At 38.7% G+C, this 24,313-nt stretch overlaps 1 protein-coding gene across 4 annotated transcripts in view; it reads left to right on the top strand.

Moving 5' to 3' along the window:
* The window catches only part of SLC44A1 (solute carrier family 44 member 1), a 195,384-nt gene that overhangs the window by 41,687 nt on the left and 129,384 nt on the right, over positions 1 to 24,313 (top strand). For 3 of the 4 annotated variants that reach the window (XM_023202418.2, XM_023202410.3, XM_023202403.3), the window contains exon 2: positions 15,361 to 15,450. In XM_023202418.2, the coding sequence (XP_023058186.1) occupies positions 15,361 to 15,450 (90 nt within the window). Of the gene's footprint in view, positions 1 to 15,360; positions 15,451 to 24,313 lie in introns of those variants that run through there. The other variant, XM_023202422.2, reaches the window with a different exon arrangement.

The raw sequence follows: 24,313 nt of genomic DNA, 5'->3' as shown, positions 1-24,313 counted from the left end.
GAGACTCCATCTCAAAAAGAAAAAAAAAAGTTTAAAAAAAAAAAGGTGATTTTTCTGATTCAGATCTATTTTATATTATATTTTAGTTGTCTGCAACATTATTTACCCTTTTCCCTTGTGTTGCCTACAGAGGGATGGAAAATCACCTTATCTAGCAATTCTAGTAACTTCTGATTTCTCAGAAACATGCTTCTGTTCATCAAATTTCATTATTACCCAAGTCTTTACCTTAAAGACCTTCCACTTTCATCTTGCGTATCTGATGCGGTAGCTATGTGAAAAGTGTTCATATGGAGTCTGTCATGAAGTCAGCAGAACTCTGCAGGTGAAGTGGCCAGTGTGGACCCTTTGAAGTGTTTTAATGTGATTTCTTTTATACATATAACAAATTTATTGAGATATAATTCACATACCATACAAAATGAATTTTAGTGTGTTCATAGAGTTGTATAACCACCGCCACAATCAGTTGTAGAACATTTTTATCACCCCAAAAGAAACCCCATCTCCATTAGCAGTCATTCCCCATTTCCTGTCAACTCCCACTTTCTGTCTCTATAAATTTGCCTATTCTGGTTATTTCATATAAATTGAATTATATAATATATGGACTTTGTGCCTGGTTTCTTTCACTTAGAATGTTTTCAAGGTTCATTCATGTTGTAGCATGTATCACTATTTCATTCCTTTTTATTGCAAAATTATATTCTATGGCATGGATGTACCATACTGTGTTTAATCACTCATCAGTTGATGGGCATTGTATGTGATTTTTTTAATCACAAAGTAGCACTTTAAGTATTATTGTTTTTGAAATACAATCGAGTGTTTTATAGAATTTAGGTGGAAGTTACAGATGGCTAGGAGGAAAACAGTTTGTTTCTACCTGTTAAATATCACTGCAGCTGTTTTCTTCAAATATCAGGAGTAATATTTGGACATTTGGAAATTACCTTTGAAATCAAAAGACAAAATATGTTAATAACATGTTATTCTTGGTTATGACCTATAATTTTCCTGTAAGAAAAAGTTAACCATGTAAAAAAAAAAATAATTTGCCCACTGTCTCATGCGTCCGTGTGAAGAGACCACCAAACAGGCTCTGTGTGAGCAACGGGGCTATTTATTTCACCTGGGTGCAGGGGGGCTGAGTCTGAAAAGGGAGTCAGCAAAGGGTGGTGGATTATCATTAGTTCTTATAGGTTTTGGGATAGGCGGTGGAGTTAGGAGCAATGTTTTGCTGGCAGGGGGTGGATCTCACGAAGTAAATTCTCAAGGATAGGGAGAATTACAAAGAACCTTCTTAAGGGTGGGGGAGATTACAAAGTACATTGATCAGTTAGGGTGGGGCAGAAACAAATTACAATGGTGGAATGTCATCAGTTAAGGCTATTTTCACTTCTTTTGTGAATCTTCAGTTGCTTCAGGTGATCTGAATGTATACCTGCAGGTCACAGGGGATATGATGGCTTAGCTTGGGCTCAGAGGCCTGACACCCATCTGGCCAACGTGATGAAACCCTGTCTCTACTAAAAATATAAAAATTACCCAGACATGGTAGCATGTGCCTGTGGTCCCAGCTACTTGGGAGGCTAAGGTGGGAGAATGACTTGAACCTGGGAGGTGGAGGTTGCAGTGAGCCGAGATTGTGCCACTGCACTCCAGCCTGGGTGACAGAGTGAAACCCTGTCTCAAAAAAAAATATTTTTTAGATAAATTAAGCTATAGAATGTACTGTGGTATTTTTATTGCAATTCTTATGCTTCTCATTTTCCTCTTTTCCCTCCTTTTTCCCACATAGTTCATTCCACAGTGTCTACACAGGATATGCTAACCACAGTAAACAGAGCAAAGTGTCACATTCTGGCCCAACTGTCTGGTTCACATTCCTGCTGTAATACGTACTGACCATTTGACTTGGGCATATTATTTAACCCCCTTTGTCTCAGTTTCCTTATCAGTAAAATGGGAATAATAACAACATCAACCTCATAACACTTGTTCTGAAGAATAAGTGAGTTAATATAGGCAAAATGTTTGGCACATGGAATATGCTCAACAATATTAGCTAAAATCTGTCTCTGTATGGTATTATGATTTAGTGTCACACAGTCACTTTAAGTACTTGTGTAAAACATCACTTTGGTAATATTCTTAATTTTGATTGATCTATAGTCTTTTTCTACCTTAATATGCTCAGCTTTTCCTATAATTTCACGCCAGCCCTCAATTATAAACTCAAATGGGTTGTGTTATAAAAGGGAGGACAACCAGACACAGTGGCCCATGCCTTTAATCCCAGCACTTTGGGAGGCCAGGGCAGGAGGATCACTAAGGCCAGGAGTTTGAGACCAGCCTGGGTAACATAAATGAGACCCCATCTCTACAAAAAATAAAAATATCAGCCAGGTGTGGCAGTGCATGCCTGTAGTCCTAACTACTCAGGAGGCTACGGTGGGAGGATCACTTGAGCCCAGAAGTTTGAGGCTGCAGTGAGCTATGATCGTGTCACTGTGTTACAGCCTGGGTGACAGAACAGGATTCTGTCTTTAAAAAATAAATAAAATAAAATATGAAAGTGAGAACAGAAAAGGTAGAAACCAGAGATAAGGAAGGTAAATTAGCAAGAAAACAGCAGAAAAGTGAAAGTAAAGTAGCTGAATCTCTTAAGCTCCAGCACCCTTCCTTTCATACGATAATAACTTATTTATTGAATGAATGAATGGATTTTTAATAGTTTGGTTGATTATGGGTTTCAGAATTGAAGTTTCCTTCAACTTCCTTTAAAACTTTAAGACTTCACAGTCTATATGTATATCAAAACATCATGTTGTACACCTTAAATATATATACTTTTTAATACTCAATTATACCTCAATAAAGCTAGGTGGAAAATTTAAGCTATAAAAAAGGCATTACAGTTTTCCTCATTGTGTTGTCATTTGAAAGTTACTATTAATTTGTTTCTTACACAGTTGTCTATAAAACTGTGTACTCATTAATTTCTTCTGGTTGTATTTCCCTTACAACTAGTTTTTCAGTTTTCAAACACACATTTTATAATACGTACAATATGGGAACAACTTAAAGATGTTTGAGATGAATATTTGTGGGAACTCCCTTTTTTTAATGCTTCATAGGGAAGCGTAGCCCATTGGGAAAGGATGTTAACAATGATTTAGGGCCTAGTCCTAGGAACTTAAAATCATTTTTCCTGAAAATAACGCATGGTATAGGGTGGTTGTCCTTACCTTGCTGGTGGGGAGGTCAGTTCAGCTGATAATACTCCTATTTAGAACACTAGCTAGAATTCAAGCCCAGGTTTGTGTTCCTTTCCCTCTCCACACCTGTTTACCTCTCTAAATTGCCAGTTTTCCTGCATTCTTCAGGAGAAATCTTGCTCCTACCTGGGTCGTTCTCAGCATACAGCTTTCTAAGGAAGTTCAAAGTGTTCTGATCTCCCATCAATAAGTGTTAGGTAAAATGACTTAAACATTTTCTGGTGGTTTTGATACTGTATCTTTTTATAGGTGATATAATGAGGAAGTAGAAAAAGCATAATCTGGATCAATGGGAGCATATATTATATATATATGTTATTTCTTTCATAATTAAATAGCATTAATGGAAATCAGAATGAGAAAAATGCATTATAAATCAAACTACTTAAAAATTACATCATCGCTTTCCACTGCTTACATATTTGCATATTCTCCTTTGCATATTTGTATAATCAGAGCATAGATACAATTTCAAACCATGTTTCTAACACAACTGTTTATTATAATCGTTTTTATATGTTACTATACAGCCTTCATAATTATTTTTATGACTGCTTAATATCCCACTCGTATATTTATTTTCTATTATTGGATAATTTGTAATTTTTTTCTCTTAATAGCATTGTATTGAACATGTGGAGCTATTTTAATGTGTTTTTTTGTTTGTTTTTTGTTTTGAGACAGGGTCTCGCTCTGTCACCAGGCCGGGGTCTGGTGGCATGATCACGGCTCACTGCAGCCTCCAGTGCCCGGGCTCAAACGATTCTACCACCTCAGCCTCCCAAGTAGCTAGGACCACAGGTGTGTGCCACCACGCCTGGCTAATTTTTAAATTATTTATAGAGACAAGGTCTCACTGTTGCCCAGGCTGGTCCCAAACCCCTGGGATTAAGCGATCCTCTAGCATGAGCCTCTCAAAGTGCTAGGACTACAGGCATGAGCCACCATGCCTGGTCCTATTTTAATATTTTGGATTATTTCTTTGGGCTTCTGAAATATATTGCCAAATTACTTTCTCAAAGTGGTTAACCAATTTACATTGCTTTCAGTTTCTTAACCAATGTTGTCTGCGTTCTGAAAGTTTTTCAGTGGAAGTAGCATCCTAACTATGAACTCTTATTCTCTGATTTCTAGAAATATAATGAGAGAGGTTGGCATTGTCTGCATCCACTTCCCCCAATGGGTGTGTGACCAAATACGTTTTGGAGAATCTTACAATAAAGGCTCAAGAAATCTTGCTTGAAAGACTAGACTTTGTTAACCCACATTTCCAAAACTTATTTAAAATGGGATTAATTTTTCTCATATAATCCATTAACAAACATCCTTGGGAATTGCCAACCATATAATATCTGCGGGAAAAGGAATCTGCTTATGATGCAATAGATACTTTTTGGGTACAAAATCTTATGCAAGAAAAGCAGTAAGGCTGTCTCTTCTAACATCATGCCACTCCATGGTGAAAGACCTAGCCTGGTTTATTTATTCACTAAATAAATGTGCTGAGAGCTCTACTTACATAGAGCTGTGGTAACTGTTGGGGACATAGAAGTTAACAAACTTCCCCAAGTAGACGATAAAGTGGGAAGACTGAACATTATATATGCAACCATTTAGGGGAAGCTTCTGTACACATTGTTTTGCATGGAAGAATAGTTCATTTGAAGAATATTTGAGTGCTTTCTATAAACAGTGTTAATCCCTGGGTTAAACAAAAAATAGACACATTACACTTACCATCAAAAAGGTCATCTACTGGGAAAACATAAATAATTATGATATGGAATGATAATTACTGTAATGGTATTTACATAGTGTGCTGTAGAAACACAAAGGAAGGGAACCTAATTCACCTTATGGATTCCTCCAGTAGGGATTTGGTTCACTTAAGAGTTTTATGCCACTGCCATAGAAGTGAACACATACTTGTTTCAGTGCGTGACTGCTGTGAACTAAAAACATCTTAATTGGCAAAGACAATACCTAATTTTGATTTAGAACATAAATTTACCAAATTCTGCTCATCTATTTGCTATATTATGATCAGTGCAATCTTCATGTTACTTCTGCATAAGTCATTATAAGTCAGTTCTCAGTGTTTTTTATTTTATTTATTTTATTTTATTTTTTATTTTTTGAGATGGAGTTTTGCCCTGTTGCTCAAGCTGGAGTGCAATGGTGCAATATCAGCTCACTGCCGCCTCCGCCTCCCAGGTTCAAATGATTCTCCTGCCTCAGCCTCCTGAGTATCTGGGATTACAGGTGTCCACCACCATGCCTGGAGAATTTTTTTATATTTTTAGTAGAGACAGGGTTTCACCATACTGGCCAGGCTGGTCTCGAACTCCTGACCTCAGGTGATCCACTCACCTTGGCCTCCTAAAGTGCTGGGATTACAGACGTGAGCCACCGCACCTGGCCTATAAGTCAATTTTTATCTGTTCCATCATGGAAAAGAGAGCAAGGTTGGAGTAAGAATCTTATATTGTGTATGCATGAAATTTAAAAAAATGGTTACAGCGTAGCCAGAAAAGTCAGGACACCCATTAACAGTCTGGAAACTGACTATACTGTAGCCGATGGGAGGTGCGAAGTAGAGCTTTGGTCTATCAGTCTGTCCTTGGTATCATCAAGTACTGAAGAAATTCTGACCCTTGTAGATGTGATAAGAAAAAACCAAAGCCCATGAAAACTATAATTTTAAAAAATTAAATAGTAGTTTTAAATTATAAAGGTTTCTTACCACTGATTCAGGAGAAAGACAAGTTAGAGATACTGTTTGAGGATTGCAGGCAAGGCTTGTCTGTATAATTTTGATTGTTTCTTTGCTAATAGAGGTAAAATATGTTATTAGCTATGTTGTAGAGCAGGATTAACTTGGCCTCTGCCCAGTAATTGTTATGTGTTCATATGCAAGAAAGACAGTCATTGAAAAGTCTGATGCAAGAGAGACATCTTTGTAACAGGCCCACAATTATTTTTTAGGGGAATTGGAGGCAGAATGAAGTCACTGGCAATTTCTCTCTCTGTGATCTTTCTCTCACTATGTTAATACCTAACTTACAAAGCAGCTCTAGTTGCCATTTCCCCCTTTCTCCTTACATGGATGAATGTTTGTGATTTAGCATAAAGTTCATGAACTAAGAAAAGCAGTTGGGCACAGAATCCTGTATCTTTCCACGCAGTGTATCTTATTACCTTTAACTGTCTGTTAAAATCATGCTTTTTGTTTTACCTTTCCATAATGAATTTCCATCACCAGGCTTAGCAAATGAAACAGATTACTTATGGTAACCGTAAGTAGTTATGCACTCCAGATCCTTGACAGTGCCTTCCCAAAGGACAGGCAATGTCTTTCAAAATCCTATTACAAGGTTTTATTTGCAGATGCTAAGAACAGAAGGCTAGAGCCACCATAGTTTATTGCTACTCAACTTCATCAGGTCTGCTCACTCTATTGAAAACTGTGGCAAAAATGATATACATCAGCTCTTTTATTTTTTTTTGTTACCACTCTGTGCAAATAAAATCATATTGGGGAATTTAATGAAGTAGCATGTCCTTGGAGGGAGCTTTAAAGATTCTGAATGTACAACTATTTGTCTTTAATACTGGAGGTTTCTGTGTAAAACTGGCAGGAGCAAAATAAAGTCTTCACAGACCAATGTTTGCCACATACACACTTGAATCGCACAAATGTCTGTGCAGCGGTAACCTTGGAGATGGATGCATTCAGTGACTAATAGTGGCTTTTGAGATGTGTCAGGGAGTAGTTAGGACAGTGAAAACTACAGCAGAGCTGCTGGAACTGTGGGACCGTTTTGGAGATGGTCTGCTAACTCAGGAAGTGGAGACTATGATGTTCAAACAAAAAATTGGGGGAGGGGTTGATTACTCAACAAATCACCCAATTCAACCCAAGGACACATTCTGAACTCTGTGCTTGATGAGAGTACATCTTAGCTTGCTTTGGTCTTCCCAGGTATAGCTGGCTTTTCATCAGAATCTGGGAAAAGTAGCAGCGATGGATCTGTGCTGCAAAGATCTAGGCACACAAGAATAGTATTCCTGTGCTTGTCATGAGGTATAGGCTTCAGGTTGTATGGGATTCCTGGCCTGCCAGCTTAACTCTCCTTACCAGTGACCTGTAAGAACACAAGTATATGTTGATAACCTTGTCAGAAGGATACTCTTGATTGTGCTTAAATTTCTAAGCTTCAGTACTTTGTTAGTAGTTAATACTTTTATACCTCCCAATTGATTAGAAAAAATACAAGAATATGGGTGGTGCTGTAGTGGTGAAATGGCATCCCAAATGGCATTAGAATCTGTAATGGTTGGTCCCTTATTTGTTTGCAGGCTTAACCCTGCCCATATACCACTTCTCTTCCTTGGGACTAGCCTCCCAGGCTGCTATTTATTGTTACTTTGAATGTCGGAGAATGCAGTTCTCTGGCCTAGTCTAGGGGAATGCCAAAGGCTTTAGCCTGTCAGAAATTCCAAGTTGCAGCACCTCTAGATATATGTGACCAGATAGTACTTAACTCATTGTTAGTAGGAATCTCACCAGTGACATCTACATGAAAATATTATTCCAGTAGCTTAGTAAATATAACCCTATACAATAAGTGTCACAAAACAAAGGAAGATATTTTTCCTCATTTCTGAGGCTGAAAGGCCTCTTCCTAACTGGAGCCACAAAATCTTTACTGTATAAAAAAATCTTGATATGAAGTGAGAAATGGCTGATTTTTTTTTAAAGCAGCTTAATGTCCTGTTTGCTACTAAACATTTCTGGGTGTAATAATTCTTATTTAGCAGTCGATATTTCCCTATGATAGCAACCAAGAATTTTTAGAATGTTTTGGGGCACAAAACACGTTATATTTTAGACACTGAAAGATCATTTTAATGTTTGCCTCAGAATATAAGCTCCAAAAGTTTATGAGGTAATTTCAACAGTTCTCACAAACGCTGCTTTAATGTTCCCCATGTCTATTCCTGCAGTACCTTTTCTGTCTGTATCTTGGAATCACTCACGCTATCCTAGTAGTTAATTTGTCTCTTTCCCACTTAAACTAGAGCTCAGTGAGGACAGGGGCTGTCTTAATTGTTGTTGCATCTCAAGTATTTTGTGTGGTGCCCAGCACACAAAATCTTCGATCTGTGCTTTGATTTCTTTCATTATTTTTGGAAAATTTGCAGTCATTATTGTTTTCAGATAGTTCCTCTGCCTCATTCTGCCTTCTTCTTGGATTTCAATTACATATATGTCACATCATTTGTTTTTTATTTTATTTATTTATTTATTTTTTTGAGATGGAGTCTCGCTCTGTCGCCAGGCTGGAGTGCAATGGTGCCATCTCGGCTCACTGCAAGCTCTGCCTCCCGGTAGCTGGGACCTTAGGCACCCGCCACCACTCCCAGCTAATTTTTTGTATTTTTAGTAGGTGGGGTTTCACTGTGTTAGCCAGGATTTATTTGAAGAGTATTTATTTGAAGAATCAAAGAAATGCTTAAGAATATTTTCTGAAGCTGGGTGTGGTGGCTCATGCCTATAATCTTAGCACTTTGGGAAGCCAAGGCTTGATCCAGGAGTTAGAGACCAACCTGGGCAACATGGTGAAACCCAATCCATTTTTAAAAAACAATTAACGGAGCATGGTGGTGTGTGCATGTAGTCACAGCTACTCAGGAGGCTAAGGTGGGAGGATCACTTGAGCCTGGGAAATGGAGGCTGCAGTGAACCGTGATTGTGCCACTGCACTCCAGCCTGCGTGAATGAGCAAGATCCTGTCTCGGAAAAAAAGAATACTTTCTGAAAATCAAGCAACTTCATATAATTGACTCTAACCTTTTTATAGCACATTTTCCATTATTTTAAAACCTGGTGTATGAAGGAAAGATTGATAGCATTAGGTAGTACTCTTATTATATTACTTATAAGAATCTTTTGGGAAGCTTTGTACTTCTGTCTTAATTAGGAGAAAGTCATACAGGCAGTAAGCACAGAGTATGAAAAGAGAGCAGGAATATTCAATCTTTGCCTTTAGATATTACCCAGATGTCTTCTGACTTCCAGGGTTTTGGACCTACCTGCCTCCATATTTGAGACCTAGTTAACTGTTTTTGTATGTAATCTGGATCGTTGATAATGCTTTTCTGATCTTTTGATATCTTCCTAATCCTTCCTGCCTGACCTAATTCTGTGTACTTGATACATAATTGCCAGACCTTTTCCTACTTAATTGGCCCCCTGGCCTTGGCCCACCCTGCCTGCCATATTACTGCCATATTACAGTGATGGCTAATTTGACCTAATTGTTTATAACATATCACTTACCAAAACCTCTGTGTTTTACTATTATCTGCAAATACATTTATTCAACAACTGTGTCTTTATTTGCAGTCTCATGAAAATTTAGTTTAAAACATTTTACAGGTTTATTTACTAAAAAAAAAAAATACACCCTTACTATAGCATATCAAATTCACTAGAAGGCCTTGAGTTTAGTTATTAGGGCTCATAGTGAATGTGGAGTCTAAGACATAGTAGTACTATGACTTCTATAAGAGATACCATGGAAGCTAAAAAATTAGATATCTATACCGTACAAAATATAGGAAGGCATGTGAACATTGTTTCTCCCTAACTTTAAGGATATAAATGTACAAACAGGAGGTATATGCCAGCTGTGGTCTGACTTAGAATTGTTCTTTAATTCTCCAGTAGTAGTATTAGAAATTGTAATTCTGCCTTCTAGATTACTAACCTTATATATGTGCGCAAAAAATGCATGTACTGTGGATATTGTTATAGGAATATATTCACACACTTACTTTAAAACATTAAAAAACTTTTTATTATGGAAAATCTCAAACGTTCATTTTAGCCATTTTTGAAAATCTTGAAATCTTCTGTACCTTCAAGTTTGTCTGGTATCAATTCCTTGTGCCTGAAGAACTTTCCTTAACATTTCTTACAGTTCAGATCTGTGGCTAATAAATTCTGTCATTTTTTTTTTGTTTGAAAAGTGTTCATGTCTGAGAGATATCTTCTGTCAGCATAGAATTTGGGGTTGGTAGTTTTTTTTTTTTCGTTTTCCTTTCAGCGGTTTAAAGATGTCATTCTGTGGTTTTCTACGTTTCATAGTTTCTAACAAGAAGACTGCTGTCATCTTTGTTTTTCTGTATGTGATGTGTCTTTTTTTACCCCTCTGGCTGCCTTCAAGAAGATCTTTGTATCTTTGGTTTTCAAGGATTTGAGTATAATAGGTCTAGGGGGGTGTGTGTTTGTGTATTATATTTATCCTGCTTGGGATTCTCTGAACTTCTTGGATCTGTGCTTTGATTTCTTTCATTATTTTTGGAAAATTTGCAGTCATTATTGTTTTCAAATAGTTCCTCTGCCTCATTCTGCCTTCTTCTTGGATTTCAATTACATATATGTCACATCATTTGTTTTTTATTTTATTTATTTATTTATTTTTTTTTTTGAGATGGAGTCTCGCTCTGTCGCCAGGCTGGAGTGCAATGGTGCGATCTCGGCTCACTGCAAGCTCCGCCTCCCGGTAGCTGAGACCTTAGGCACTCGCCACCACTCCCAGCTAATTTTTTGTATTTTTAGTAGGCGGGGTTTCACTGTGTTAGCCAGGATGGTCTCAATCTCCTGACACTGTGATCCGCCCACCTCGGCCTCCCAAAGTGCTGGGATTATAAGCCTGAGCTACAGCGCCCGGCCACATCATTTGTTATTGTCCTGTAGTTCTTGGGTGCTCTATTCTGGTTTTTAAATTTTGAGTCTGTGTGTGTGTGTTTCAGTTGGGATAATTTCTGTTAACCTGTCTTTGAGTGTACTGATTATTTTCCTTGCCTGTGTTTAGTACACTGATGAGCCTGAGAAAGGCATTCTTCACCTTTGTTACCATGTTTGTTTGTTTTTAGCATCCCTGGATCTTGTCTTATAGTTTCTATTTTTCTGCTACAGTTTGAGGACTCAGGTTTCAGACATAGATTTTCCACTTGTTTTCTTTGATTTTTGTTTTCCTATTCTATAAAATAGAAAAGTCAGGAGTATATAGTAATTAACAGAATTGTTTTAGGAATCAAATGTGGTCATAGATAATGTAAATGTATGCCCTTGGGCAAGCCCCTTCTCTTCTCTGGGTCTTAATCACTCTCGCTAAAGGCTTGGATTATATGATTACTTTAGTACTATTTAGTTCCTAAACTGAAAGATCCTGTGAAGGGGAGAGACCTAACATGTACTGAAAGCCTGGTATTAATCTCATGTAGAATCTGAGAAAGGGGTAGAATCACATTTTAAAAGTGCTGTTGCAAAACAGTTTACTTTTGCTAGGTTGGACAGCATTAAATCCTGTTGCCACTTGGATAAACCTGTGAAAGAATTATTACAAATTTTCAACTCTTGGGTTCTCTGACTCACTTGAGAAACTTCATGGCTCATAACACATCTCACTTGCTTTCCCTGTACCAATAGGATTTAAAATTATTGAGTTGGCTCCCAAATTTTTCAATGTGAGGAGAAACTAATTGAGGTTATTGCTTTTTACTAACTAGTGCAAATAAAAAATAGTCTTATTGGAATAGGCTTTGGAGTCACGGGGGTGGGTGGGGGGGTCAAAGACTGATGGTGCAGGTGTGAAACCTTAGGCTGATTATTTAACTTCTGAGCCTGAGTTTCCTCATCTGTGAAATACAGACGATACCTACATCAGCTGTTTTGAATGTAGAAGACATAATGTGTGTAAAGCTTTGAGTCTAATGTCTGATAATAACTGATGGCATTAACAATGGCAGCTAAAATGAAATATGTCACCATTAAGTCAAAATTTTAGTAAGTATAAGGGAAAAAGAGTTTACTCTTCTTTATATCCTTTTTAGTGGGAAAGTTCAGTTGGTAAAAGGATATTTTAACAATAGAGAGAGGGTTAACTGAAAAGTATTGATGAATAGTAGTAATAACAGAGAATTGAGTGCATGCTGGGTGACAGGTGCTCCCATTTACTCTTCAGAACATCCCTGTGAAGTAAGCCACCCCTCCTCTGCTAAATGTTCCTTTGTCAAGTGAGGGTGATCGTTTTTGTTCTTCCACTCTGCTTTGGACTCTGTCAATATCTTTTATATATAAGTCCTACCCTCGCTCCACTTCTCATTCCCAATGAGAGAACGTGTATTTGGCACAGAAGTGACCTACAGCAGGTTGAATGGACTTGTTGAGATGTTGAATCTTTGTATTCTTCTGGTCAAGAATGAAATATCTCTTTATGTTGTAGATGAAAATTTAGGCATTAATGAACTGAATGTTGGTCTAAGATAAAAATACTAAGAAAATAGTTGGGAGATAAAGAAACTGCTCAACCTGAGGCCTTCCCCTTTCTTCCTTCCCCATACATGCTGTTATATTAAGACAAATAAATACAGCATTTCAAAGTAGCTTTTGCTTTATAAATTACTGTAGAGTAAATATAATGAGTATCAAAGATGGGTCCAAATTCTGTATTTGGAAGCAGTTTTACTGTAATGGGTATTATTCAAGACTGAAATTATTTAATACAAAGAAACATTCTTTATTCATACTGTGAACAGCTGTCTTCCAAAATACAGACCACAATACAGGCATTCTTGTATGAATAATACAGAGAATTAAGTCAAATTATTTTGCAGTTTTTTCCAGTCATAACAGTTTCCACAAAAGTGCATTCTTGATCATAGATTTTAGAGTTGGAAGGAACCTAAGAGATCCAAACTAACTCCTTTCTGCCACCCAGAGAGATGAAGCAATTTATCTAAAGTCATGTAGCTAACTAATGACAGAGCCAGGAAGAGAACCAGTCCTTCATCTATTATGCCACAGTGCTGCATTGCTCTGGAAAAAAAAACTGCCTACTCATTCTTGGTTTTTAGTGGGAAAAACCACTAAACCACTAGTTAGAGTCTTAGGGTAAGTTTTTTTCCCATGACTAACTAGTGCTCTTTTGTTTTCTGTGTGGGTGTTTGGGAACAAGCTAACTGGTTGTGTTTTTTGTTTTGTTCTGTTCATAACAATTGTACAGTGTAAGGCAATAACAAAGCATTTGTTTGGTTGACACTTTAGGGGTTAGGAAGAAATTGTTTTAACTCAAATTCTCTGCCCTCATTGTTGATAGGCAGATATTTTAAAGTTGTGTTTTTTAATCTGGGATTTGAATTCCCTAAATTGTTATGAAAATCATGTGAATATCTGCTTACTTTTTTCTTTTTTTTGAGACGGAGTTGTGCTCTTGTTGCTCAGGCTGGAGTGCAATGGCGTGATTTTGGCTCACCACAACCTCTGCCTCCTGAGTTCAAGTGATTCTCCTGCTTCAGCCTCCTGAGTAGCTGGAATTACAGGCATGCACCACCACACCCGGTTAACTGTGTATTTTTAGTAGAGATGGAGTTTCTCCATGTTGATGAGACTGGTCTTGAACTCCTGACCTCAGGTGATCCGCCCGCCTCGGCCTCCCAAAGTGCTGGGATTACAGGCATGAGCCACCATGCCCAGCCTATGCTTACATATTAAGAAAATAATCTGTAGTTTTCATCAGGTTATCAAAGATACATAGTTCAATACTATGGTTTTAGAGGGAGAGAGAACTAAGCCTGGTTGTACTCTTTATATACTAATTGTACTAGAGGGCTCCCTTATCTCCAGCCCCCTCCTGCTGGTGCCCTTTCCTCCTGACAAGCCTTTTCCAAATAGCTTCCTGGATATTGTCATGGAAGCCACTGGAGGCCTCAACCTTCTCAGAGGAACCTTTCCCATAGGTTTCCCAAGGATACCTTCTTTCTCCCTTCGCTGCTTACTTTTTCCAGGAGAGGGTGTGAGACTCAGGGATTTTTGTTCATTAGAAAGCTCAGGGGGCTTATTTCAGTTAGATTTCCATTAAAAGGGATTTGTGAGCTGACCCGAAATCCAAAGACTATTGAAATAAGAAAAAAAAAAATGCGATTGGAATTCCAGTCAATACTTTGCAAGTTAACTTTTAGAATGCTGCTACTTCTGTAGTTCAGGATTCTTTGTGTTTGATCTAGAAACTAACATTTTTTAGGAGCAAAATGAAAATGCATGGATTATTTAGGAGTTGCCCAGATCTGTCTATAAAAACTGATTTTTTTCTTACTGAATTTTATTTGATTTAGAAAAATCTACCCCTGAATAGGAATCTGTTTTTTTTTGTTTTGAGCTGGAGTTTTGCTCTTGTTGCCCAGGCTGGAGTGCAGTGGCACAATCTTGGCTCACTGCAACCTCTGCCTCTTGAATTCAAGTGGTTCTCCTGCCTTAGCCTACTGAGTAGCTGGACTTACAGCCGCCCACCACCACGCCCAGCTAATGTTTGTATTTTTAGTAGAGATGGGGTTTCGCCATGTTGGCCAGGCTGGTCTCGAACTCCTGACCTCAGGTGATCTGCCCGCCTCAGCCTCCCAAAGTGCTAGGATTACAGATGTGAGCCCCCGGGCCCAGCCTGAATAGGAATCTATTTTGATGGGCATCTTTCCTAGAAGAGAACATATATATAAACAGCACATTCTAACTTTTTTTTTTTTTTTTAAGTTTAGCGTCTGGACACACAAAGAAAAAGCTAGTATTAAGACTGAAGTTGGAAGAGTGTATTCATTTATTCATTCATTTTTAAAAAGCCCTCACTGAGTACATATTATGAACCCTCAGGCGTCATGTTACATGCTGAGAAATAAGCCTAGTCTCTTCCCTTATGAAATTCTGCTGGGACACAGCATAACAAATAAGAATGACAATTTAGTCCACTAAAAACTCTAATATAGGTACCAAAAAAGCAATGAACTCAGTACCGGGCCTGGCCAGGAAGAGGGGTGGGAGTAGGGCCAGTGGAGTTATTGCTGTGGGGGTTAGCATAAACGTCACAGAAAAGGTGACAAATATTGGAGTTGTGTCTTAAAGGTTCAATAGAAACTTGTTTGGCAAAGAAGGGCTTTAGCTGTAGCTGGTGTATTTGTGCCCTTCTAACTTTAACTAAACTTAACATTTAACACTCTCTTATTTTGTGTTTCCAATTAGAGCTCCAAACGAGAATGGAAGCCGCTGGAGGACCGTAGCTGCACAGACATACCATGGCTGCTGCTCTTCATCCTCTTCTGCGTTGGGATGGTAAGGAAACTCTCACAGATGGTCCGAACCTGGACTCATGATCCAAGGGAATGATGAGGAGTTGGTTTAATGAGGGCAGTTGTTGTGGAATATACGAGTGCTTATACAGTTCAGTGGTATTTTGTGTCACCCTTGATTTGTTTTTCTACATGAAAACTGAGCTCAAATTAAGGAGCAGCTGGGACTCGTATGCCATTCAATAGACCATTTCAGAAAACAAATCATTTGACGTAAGTCTCTGAATGGTGATCTTGATGGGGTGGTGAGCAAAACAGTGACCATGAGTCACAAGCGCTGCATATTCACCCAACCCAGTCACGCTAACTTGTTGGTTATCTTTAGGGCAGTCAGTTCCTCTCAGAGACTTGGTGTTCCATAGTTCTTCCTAGATGGGAGGCTGGTTGTTCACTCTCCTTCTTCCTTCTGCCCGTCCTAGGCCCCTGCTGCCTTCTGTGTCTACTGTAATGAGTGGTATCTTTTGATTGGAGATCAAGGGACCTGGTGGTTTTCCATTGGCCCCTGCTGCCTGCTGTGTCTACTGTAATGAGCAGTATCTTTCGATTAGAGATCAAGGGACCTGGTGATTTTCCAATGAGTGTAGAGAATGGAGGAGCAGAGTTGCTGTTACAAGGTATTCAAGGTGTGCGCATTCAGTTGCATACCCACTCTGCCCTACAGGAGTTTCTGACAGACTTCAGTGGCATTAGAGTTCCTGCCAGTGTGCTGGGCTGAAAAAAAGATAGAAAACTGCTATTTTTAAAGCAGACTGATATTTAAAAGTAGAAAGGACTTGGAAATCCTCATCTAGTCCATTGCCCTTATTTTACAGATTAAAAACATCAAACTCAGAGATGGAAATGACTATCCCAAGGCCACACTGCTAGTTCATGACAGAGCTGGGAACAGAGCCCAGGTCTGTTCACTTCCAGGTCAATGCTGTTTTCTAATACCCCATTTCCTCTTCCTCAAGGGGACTCTGCAGACACATTATTGCTCTCTCTTTCTTAGTCTTCTACAACTCAAAATGCAATTACACTACCTCAGGCAGCCTTGCTCTTACTCATGTGTATTTTTAACCCCCTTCTTACTATACCTTTTATAGAATTTCTTTAAGAAAATCTTGCTGTTTATCTCCTCTAACTGCTCACCAGGCCAGCGCCATTTGTGAATCACAGAACAACTGTAATCTTGGCTAATAGGCACAATTGTAGGTACCAGTTCTGCCTCTTAGCAAAGGAAAAGAAAGCAATACATTTTAATGAGATATGATAAATCCAGTAAAATAAGGAGTGTTTATTTTAAAGATAAAAGCATAGTTTCACCAAATTTAGGATATTTAGGAAAGGTCAAAATACCTGTCTCCTAACTTAATGACTTATAAGATATTGCTCAAAAGTTTACTTAGTTTGATGGAATGGCAGCTGAAATATAACATGCATGAATGTTTATGCAGCATGTGGAGAAAAAAAAATTTTTTTTTTTTTGAGACGGAGTTTCACTCTTGTTGCCCAGGCTGGAGTGCATGGTGTAATCTCGGCTCACTGCAACCTCCACCTCCCAGGTTCAAGTGATTCTCCTGACTCAGCCTCCCAGGTAGCTGGGATTACGGGCATGTACCACCACACCCAGCTAATTTTGAATTTTTAGATGGGGTTTCACTATGTTGGCCAGGCTGATCGCAGACTCCTGACCTCAGGTGATACCCATCTCGGCTGCCCAAAGTGCTGGGATTACAGGTGTGAGCCACTGCACCCTGCCGTAGAAAGATTCTTTGATAACAGAGTTAGTCCACAGCCTTTCCCCGCTCCCTGAATGTAACCCTGGGACAAATAGCAGCTGACCTTTCAAAATTGTTTACAAAAACATATACCATGCCACCCGAGGTGCTTTGGATTTTCTGTGCTAAAATAGGTCAGGAAAGTGCAATCCTTAATGTTAATAGGTTGATTTGGGAGTGACTTGAGACTAAGGAGTTATTCGTTTACTGAAACATTTTAATGCAATGGTAATTAATATAGTGTTGATTTCAGTATGATGGTAATTAAGACCCACTGTGTGTACTTTTAAATGTTGGCATGGCATTATTAGCATTATTTGTTTTCGAATGATTCTTTTAATGGATTACCTTTATGGAATTGAGCTAATATTATATTTTGCCATGTGGAAATAAGAAATCTTAAAGTTCTGGCTGGGCTCAGTGGCTCACGCCTGTAATCCCAGCACTTTGGAGGCTGAGACAGGTGGATCACGAGGTCAGGAGATCGAGACCATCCTGGCTAATATGGTGAAACCCCGTCTCTACTAAAGATACAAAAAAATTAGCCAGGCGTGGTGGTGGGCGCCTGTAGTCCCAGCTACTTGGGAGGCTGAGGCAGGAGAATGGCATGAACCCAGGAGGCGGAGCTTGCAATGAGCTGAGATCACACCACGGCACTCCAGCCTGGGTGACAGAGCAAGACTCCATCTCAAAAAAAAAAAAAAAAAAAACAAATTTCAAAGTTCTATTCACTGGCACAACAGAGATTCAGCATTCTTTGGCTTCTGAGTATTTGTTTTAAATGATTTTTAGAAGATTTCTCTCTCTTTGGATTTCATTCTGTAGTACTTTTAAAATAAACATTTAACAAACATTTGTTGGGCATTAATCTATGCTCAAAACTTTAGTACATGTTTGTGTGTGTGTGTGTGTGTGTGTGTGTATTATATATATACACAAAATATGTATCTTTTTAATTTTTTTAAATGACTATGAAATAAGTTTTATCCCCTGCTTATAGACAAACTATAGCAAGGTTAAATATTAGCTTATCTAAGAATATACTGCTGGAAATAAGTGGCAAAGATAGAATAGGAACTGGAACTTTCTGGCTATGTTCTTTTAATCAAGTGGCCCAGCTGCCTGCTTCTCTTACAGATTGTTTCTTCTTAGTAATCTTGCAGCCTGGTACTCAAACCATACCTTTATTCTCTGTCTTTATTTGCAGCTTTTTGCTCATTTTTTGATACCTATCGTCTGGTTCTTAAATATTCTAAGATCTTGTCATCTTTCACTCATCTCTATCATTAAATCTTTATACATGTTCATCTCTTCATCAGTATTTGTACTTCTCTTTTATTTCTTCCCTTAGTTTCAAGGTTTTTCTAATGCTTGAGTTGTCTACAACTTAGAGTGTTTTTCAAAGCAAATTGCTCTCAGCCTTCTTAAGTGCTATCTTCTACATTTGAACTTTCATCACTATTTTGGAATTATTGGGCATATACTTACTCTGCTCCGAAAAATTACTTGTAATGTTGCACTGCTAAATTTGTATATTTCATTAAGGGAGTAAACGAGTGGTTTTTAGCCCTAGCTGTACACTGGAATTAACTAGGGTCTCTTCTTTTTTTCTTTTCTTTTTTTTTGAGACAGAGTCTTGCTCTGTCATTCAGGCTAGAGTGCAGGGTGCGATCTTGGCTCACTGCAACCTCTGCTTCCCAGGTTCAAGCGATTCTCCTGCCTCAGCCTCCTGAGTAGCTGAGATTACAGGCACCGAGCACCACTCTTGGCTACTTTTTGCATTTTCAGTAGAGAAGGGGTTTTGTCATGTTGGCCAGTTGGTCTCGAACTCCTGACCTCAGGTGATCTGCATGCCTCGGCCTCCCAAAGTGCTGGGATTACAGGTGTGAGCCACCGTGCCCAGCCTAGAATTAGCTGGGATCTTTTCTATAAAAAAAAAAAAAAAACCCTAATTCCTTAGCCCTACCTCAATGATTCTCATATAATCTCTGCAAACCTGATATTCAGCCAAAGTTGAGACCCATTATTATAGGCACAGATCAACCACTGAAAAGATCAACCACTGAAAAGTATTGAGCAAGAAGTGTTAAGAGTGGGTTTAGAAAATGGTGCTGGCAGCTAATGTTAAAGATGGCTTGGAAGGTGGAAAGAGGTTTCAGGCAGATCACTTTGGGGGCTGATGTAATGGTCCAGATAAGAGGTGAAAAACCTGAAATAAAGAAGTGCTAAAAGAGAGGAAGAGAGAGATTGAAGAATTTGGATCCATAACATTTATCAATGGTGTTATCAGTGTTGCAGACAAGTGAGAGATAGATCAAGGATGACTAAGAGGTTCTTGTGTTGGGGGTTCAGGATAGGTTTCTCAGCTCAAATCCCACCCCAGCTCCTGCTAGGTTCCCAACCACGGTTTCTGTACACATCATGAAACAAGAGTGGGATGGATAAATAAAGCACCACTTTATTAGTAAATACCTGATTATGCCCAGTAAGTTACTCCCTGGTAAAAGTAACTTGTGGAATGAAGCTTGGGCCCAAAAGGCTACAGTTCCTTCCTATCCAGGATGGTCTGACTTCATTCTGTCTCAAGGAGAGGTGTTTGTCAGAAAAGGAGAAGAAAAGAGAATGGAGATCTACCTGGACGAAATCTGCCCAGATCAGCTTACCACAAAAAGGCAAGAACGGAGGCAGCTGGATGGCCCTAACAAGAGTGCTTACCATGGAAAATAGAAGATACAGAGACCCCCTACAACTTACTTAACCTAGTAGTTATTGCTGTTTACTGTGAGCTAGACACTGTTCTTAGCACTTGACACATAGAAACTCATTTAATTCCTACGCCTGCTCAAGGAAGTATACACTGTTGTTATCACATTCCCATTTTACAGAGAAGGAAACAGAGGCATAGAGATAAGCTCAGTAACTGTCTTAAGATTACATAGTGGCAGCACTGAACCCAGAAGAGAAGAGGGAAAAGGGGAGGCCTCAAGAGGTAGACCCTACTTCTGTTGCCTGGAATTGAGGACAACAGAAAAAACTGTTTAGAACATGGACCTGTAGGACACAGTAACCTCGCTTGCCAGTGAAACATGGTCTCATCAATATCTCAGGCTCTGACCAAATCACTTGCCATTACCTCTTCCTCTAGTGTGGTGTCAGGAAGCTAGGGTGAGGGGCAGAAGCATGGAGAGAGGAGATTGCAGTCTTCCACTTCATATCTTGTGTGTGCCATCTAGAAGTGGTGCCACCAATGGAGATAGAGCATATGGAGGAAAGGGAAGTGTGGAATGAGAAAATAAGTTGTGGACATGTAGAATTTGTGAGTAAGGAGAAGCAGTTGGAAATGCAAAGTTGGAATCCTGGAGAATGATCTGGATTAGAGTTGGATTTAGGGGACATCATCTCATAGTTTGTCCCTTCAGACTGCTTTCACGGAAGGACCTTTTCTATTTTATAGCATTGGTTTACTTCCCAGGGCATGATGTTTCTACCTCATTAACTGTTGTTGAGCATGCAGAACAGAGTGAGAGATTCACTGCAGTATTTAGTCACCTGTTTGGTGGATTGTTCTTTGCTAGGATCACAGAAATAAGAAGAACAATGTGCCAAAAAATTACCATAAGGTTACCTGATCCAAATGACTTTCTATTAAGTCTGTTTCCTTTCTTTATTTTAATTTGTGGTAATTACCTATTAATGTACCTAACATAATATTTACCATTTTAACCATTTTTAAGTATGTAGTTCAGTTAAATTCATTTGTTTTTGATCTGGTTTTGCTTTATTTATTCTCAGACACTGTAGTAAACCAAACGGGTGTGAACTTCTCCCTGCAAGTATATTCTTAAAAATTGTACTCTGTATCTGCTTTCCCTTAGAAACGTAATAGTTTGGAAGAGGAAGGGCTTTAGAGATTCATCGAATTCTATCCTTGTGATAATAAGGAAACTGAGGCTCAGGGAATAAAAAGTTACTTGCTCATTATGGTAAGGAGTATTCAAAATGACGGTCAGTTTTCAGTCTTTCTTGTCTGTGTTCTTTTCATTGTTTCAGCTGCCCATGAAATTGAGCCTATGATTTCGCTCCCTCATGCCCATTATTTTCTTCTCTCTTGAGAACATTTCAGTTCTTTTAGGGTAAACCTTGCATTTGTGTATGCTGAATAAATGCTTATTGAGTGGTTATTTCCTAGACTTTCTATCATTCTTTTGTTTTTTTCAGAGTCAAGGTCTTATTCTGTTGCCCAGGCTAGAGTGCAGTAGCGCAATCATGGCTCACTGCAGTCTTGAACTCCTGGGTTCAAGCAATCCTGCCTCAGCCTCCTGAGTAGCTGGTACTACAGGCGTGTGCCACCACGCCTGGCTAATATTTTTATTTTTGTAGAGACAGGGTCTCACTGTGTTGCCCAAGCTGGTCTCAAACTCCTGGCCTCAAGTAATTCTCCCACCTCACCCTCCCAAAAGTGCTGGGATTATAGGCATGAACCACTGCTCCTGGCCTCATTCTGTTTTTTTTTTTTTCCTTCTTCTTTCCTCATTCTTAGAGAGAGGCATCCTATTACATGTTTTAAGAAGTCTGGGAATCTGACAGATTGACACAAGTTTATAATTAATTTTGTTTAATTTGTTTACATAAATATTCACTCCGCATCAGGCCTTTCCTAGGGTAGGATACTAATCCTGCCCTGTCTGCTGGGTCCTCATAGCCCTCTGAATCTTAAGGTTCTCGAAAGAGGAGAAACAGAAGCCAAATGTTCCAAGATTTTACAAATCAGTTATTATAAGATTGAGCCCAAACACTGATGAGATATGGGCTTTATAGAGGTGAAGTGAAGGAGGTGGTATCTGAGAAAAAGGGAGTCAGTATATGTTTTCATTAATTCCAGGGGAGAGGGCTGTAAGCAGAACTCCTTTTTTTCCCTATCTTTTTATTTTGAAACATTTTGCCATATTCATACACCATCTCCCACCCACTCTATACATGTTTTTGTTGACCATTTTTTTCAAAACTAAATTTAGTCCTTCTGCTTTGTTCAGTTACTTAGTAGAGGCTCTAGGTATAAAATTCAAACATGCTTATGAAATAAAAGTGTGTCTTTTTTTTTTTTTTTTTTTTTTTTACTAATAGCAAATAAAACTAAGCGTAAGCCCTTACTTAGGTACAACTAGACCTTGTGATATGAAGGGAATATGAGCACAGTTCGTTAATGTGCAAACTGTCTTTCTCCCACTTAGGCAGCCAGTACTTACGAGTTGCCAGGTCATGCCTCTGACCCACCATCCCTGTGTGCCTTCATCTGGTTTGAGTCACCTCCTATTTGTGAATAAATTTGTCTGTTCCTCTTCTCTCTCTTAAAATAGCAGTGCCGAAAGCACTTCCATAGCTCACTCATTTGAACATTTTAGCCATGATTTTCTTCCTTGCTAATAGTCTTACTTTCTCTCTAAGATTGCTTCCTACTCCATCCTTATGAAAGCCTTCCTTATCCCCTTATCATTTGCTTCATTAATGTGATTTTTCCTTCTGTTGAATGCCTTTCCCCTCTTTCTATGCTGAACCATTAAATTATTGAGTGTATTCTGTAAAGTTTCTCTCACCCCACTTTAATTTCATGTACCACATTGTTTCCTTTCTGAAATTGTATTGCTTCCCACATTTGGATTTTAGAATTTTTCTTTTTAAAGATATTGTATTTTTAATTGTATTTGGCCTAGTTCCCCATTGTCAGTGGTTGTACCATATGAGAAGTCCTAGGATAATAGTCATGGTTTCTTCCCATCTTATTAGCTTATTATTCTCCTTGCCCATCCCCCACCCCTGGCAGCTTTCCACCCTCTCTAATACTTCTGGAAGCTACTAAGAAGTTTAAGTGGCCTATGTGAAAATATGTCAGTGTCCCATTTTAGCATATATATGTAACATTTACAATTTATACCCCTGCCTACATCCGAGAGGGATGTGAGGTGGCTTATGATGATAAAGAAAAAAACCCACATGTCCAACAGTACTGTTAAAAATAGTCAGAAAAGGAAATCAGAAGCCATTTAAAGGACTCTGTAACACAATGTACTTACCAAACATAAGAAGAAAATTCCTATAAAAAGTAAAAGAAGAACATAACCTTTTAATTATGTAACAACTTTGCTATTCTAGATTAGTAGTGAAAGAAGATTGTAATTGTGGTCTGAAAATATTTTTGTACAGTAACAAAATTACTGACATTCTCGCTGTTCCCCCTAGAAATTTTTGTTCTAAAACAGAGAACCGAAGGGGTTTTTGTTAGTGTCCAGTTACTGTTGTTAACCTCTTTAGTCTGACTTTCCCATTCAAATTTACCACTAACAGCTACCATTTATTGATCACCTGCCATGTACCAGACAGTCAGCTAGGGACTGGATATGCATTATTTCATTTAGTTCTCATCATTAGGCTGTGAAATAGATGGTATTACTCTGTGTTAAGAGATGAGGAGGGAACAGAGTCTAAGTACGTAATTAGATAAAAATTACACAGCTAGTAATTGGTAGAGTGAGGGTTTGAATCCAGGTCTTACTGAATACGAAGTCCATTCCCTTACCGTTAGTCTGAGTCTTGTTAAAACATGTGTTGGAAGCCTCACGTGGTGGCTCATGCATGTAATCCCAGCACTTTGGGAGGCTGAGACAGATGGATCATTTGAGGTTAGGAGTTCGAGACCAGCCTGGCCAATATGGTGAAACCCTGTCTCTACTAAAGATACAAAAATTAGCTGCGTGTGGTGGTGCATGCCTGTAGTCCCAGCTACTCAGGAGGCTGACACAGGAGAATCGCTTGAACCCGGGAGGCAGAGGTTGCAGTGAGCCAAGATCGCGCCACTGTATTCCAGCCTGGGCAACAGAGCTAGACTCTGTCTTTAAAAAAAAAGTGTTGGAAAGGTTAGCTATTAAACCTCCTAACACGTGCCTTCTTTTCCAGTTTTTACTCAGCACATGGCTTCCTAATTTGGAGTTCAAAGATATGCTTAAAATGGTATGCTGATTCACACATGTAAATATGCAAATATGTATGCAAAGCATTACATTTTTTTTCCATGTCTTAGTATTGAGTTGA

Source organism: Piliocolobus tephrosceles, chromosome 14 (genome assembly GCF_002776525.5).
Source record: "Piliocolobus tephrosceles isolate RC106 chromosome 14, ASM277652v3, whole genome shotgun sequence".
NCBI lineage: Eukaryota > Metazoa > Chordata > Mammalia > Primates > Cercopithecidae > Piliocolobus > Piliocolobus tephrosceles.
This window is presented reverse-complemented; position numbering and strand designations above follow the sequence as displayed.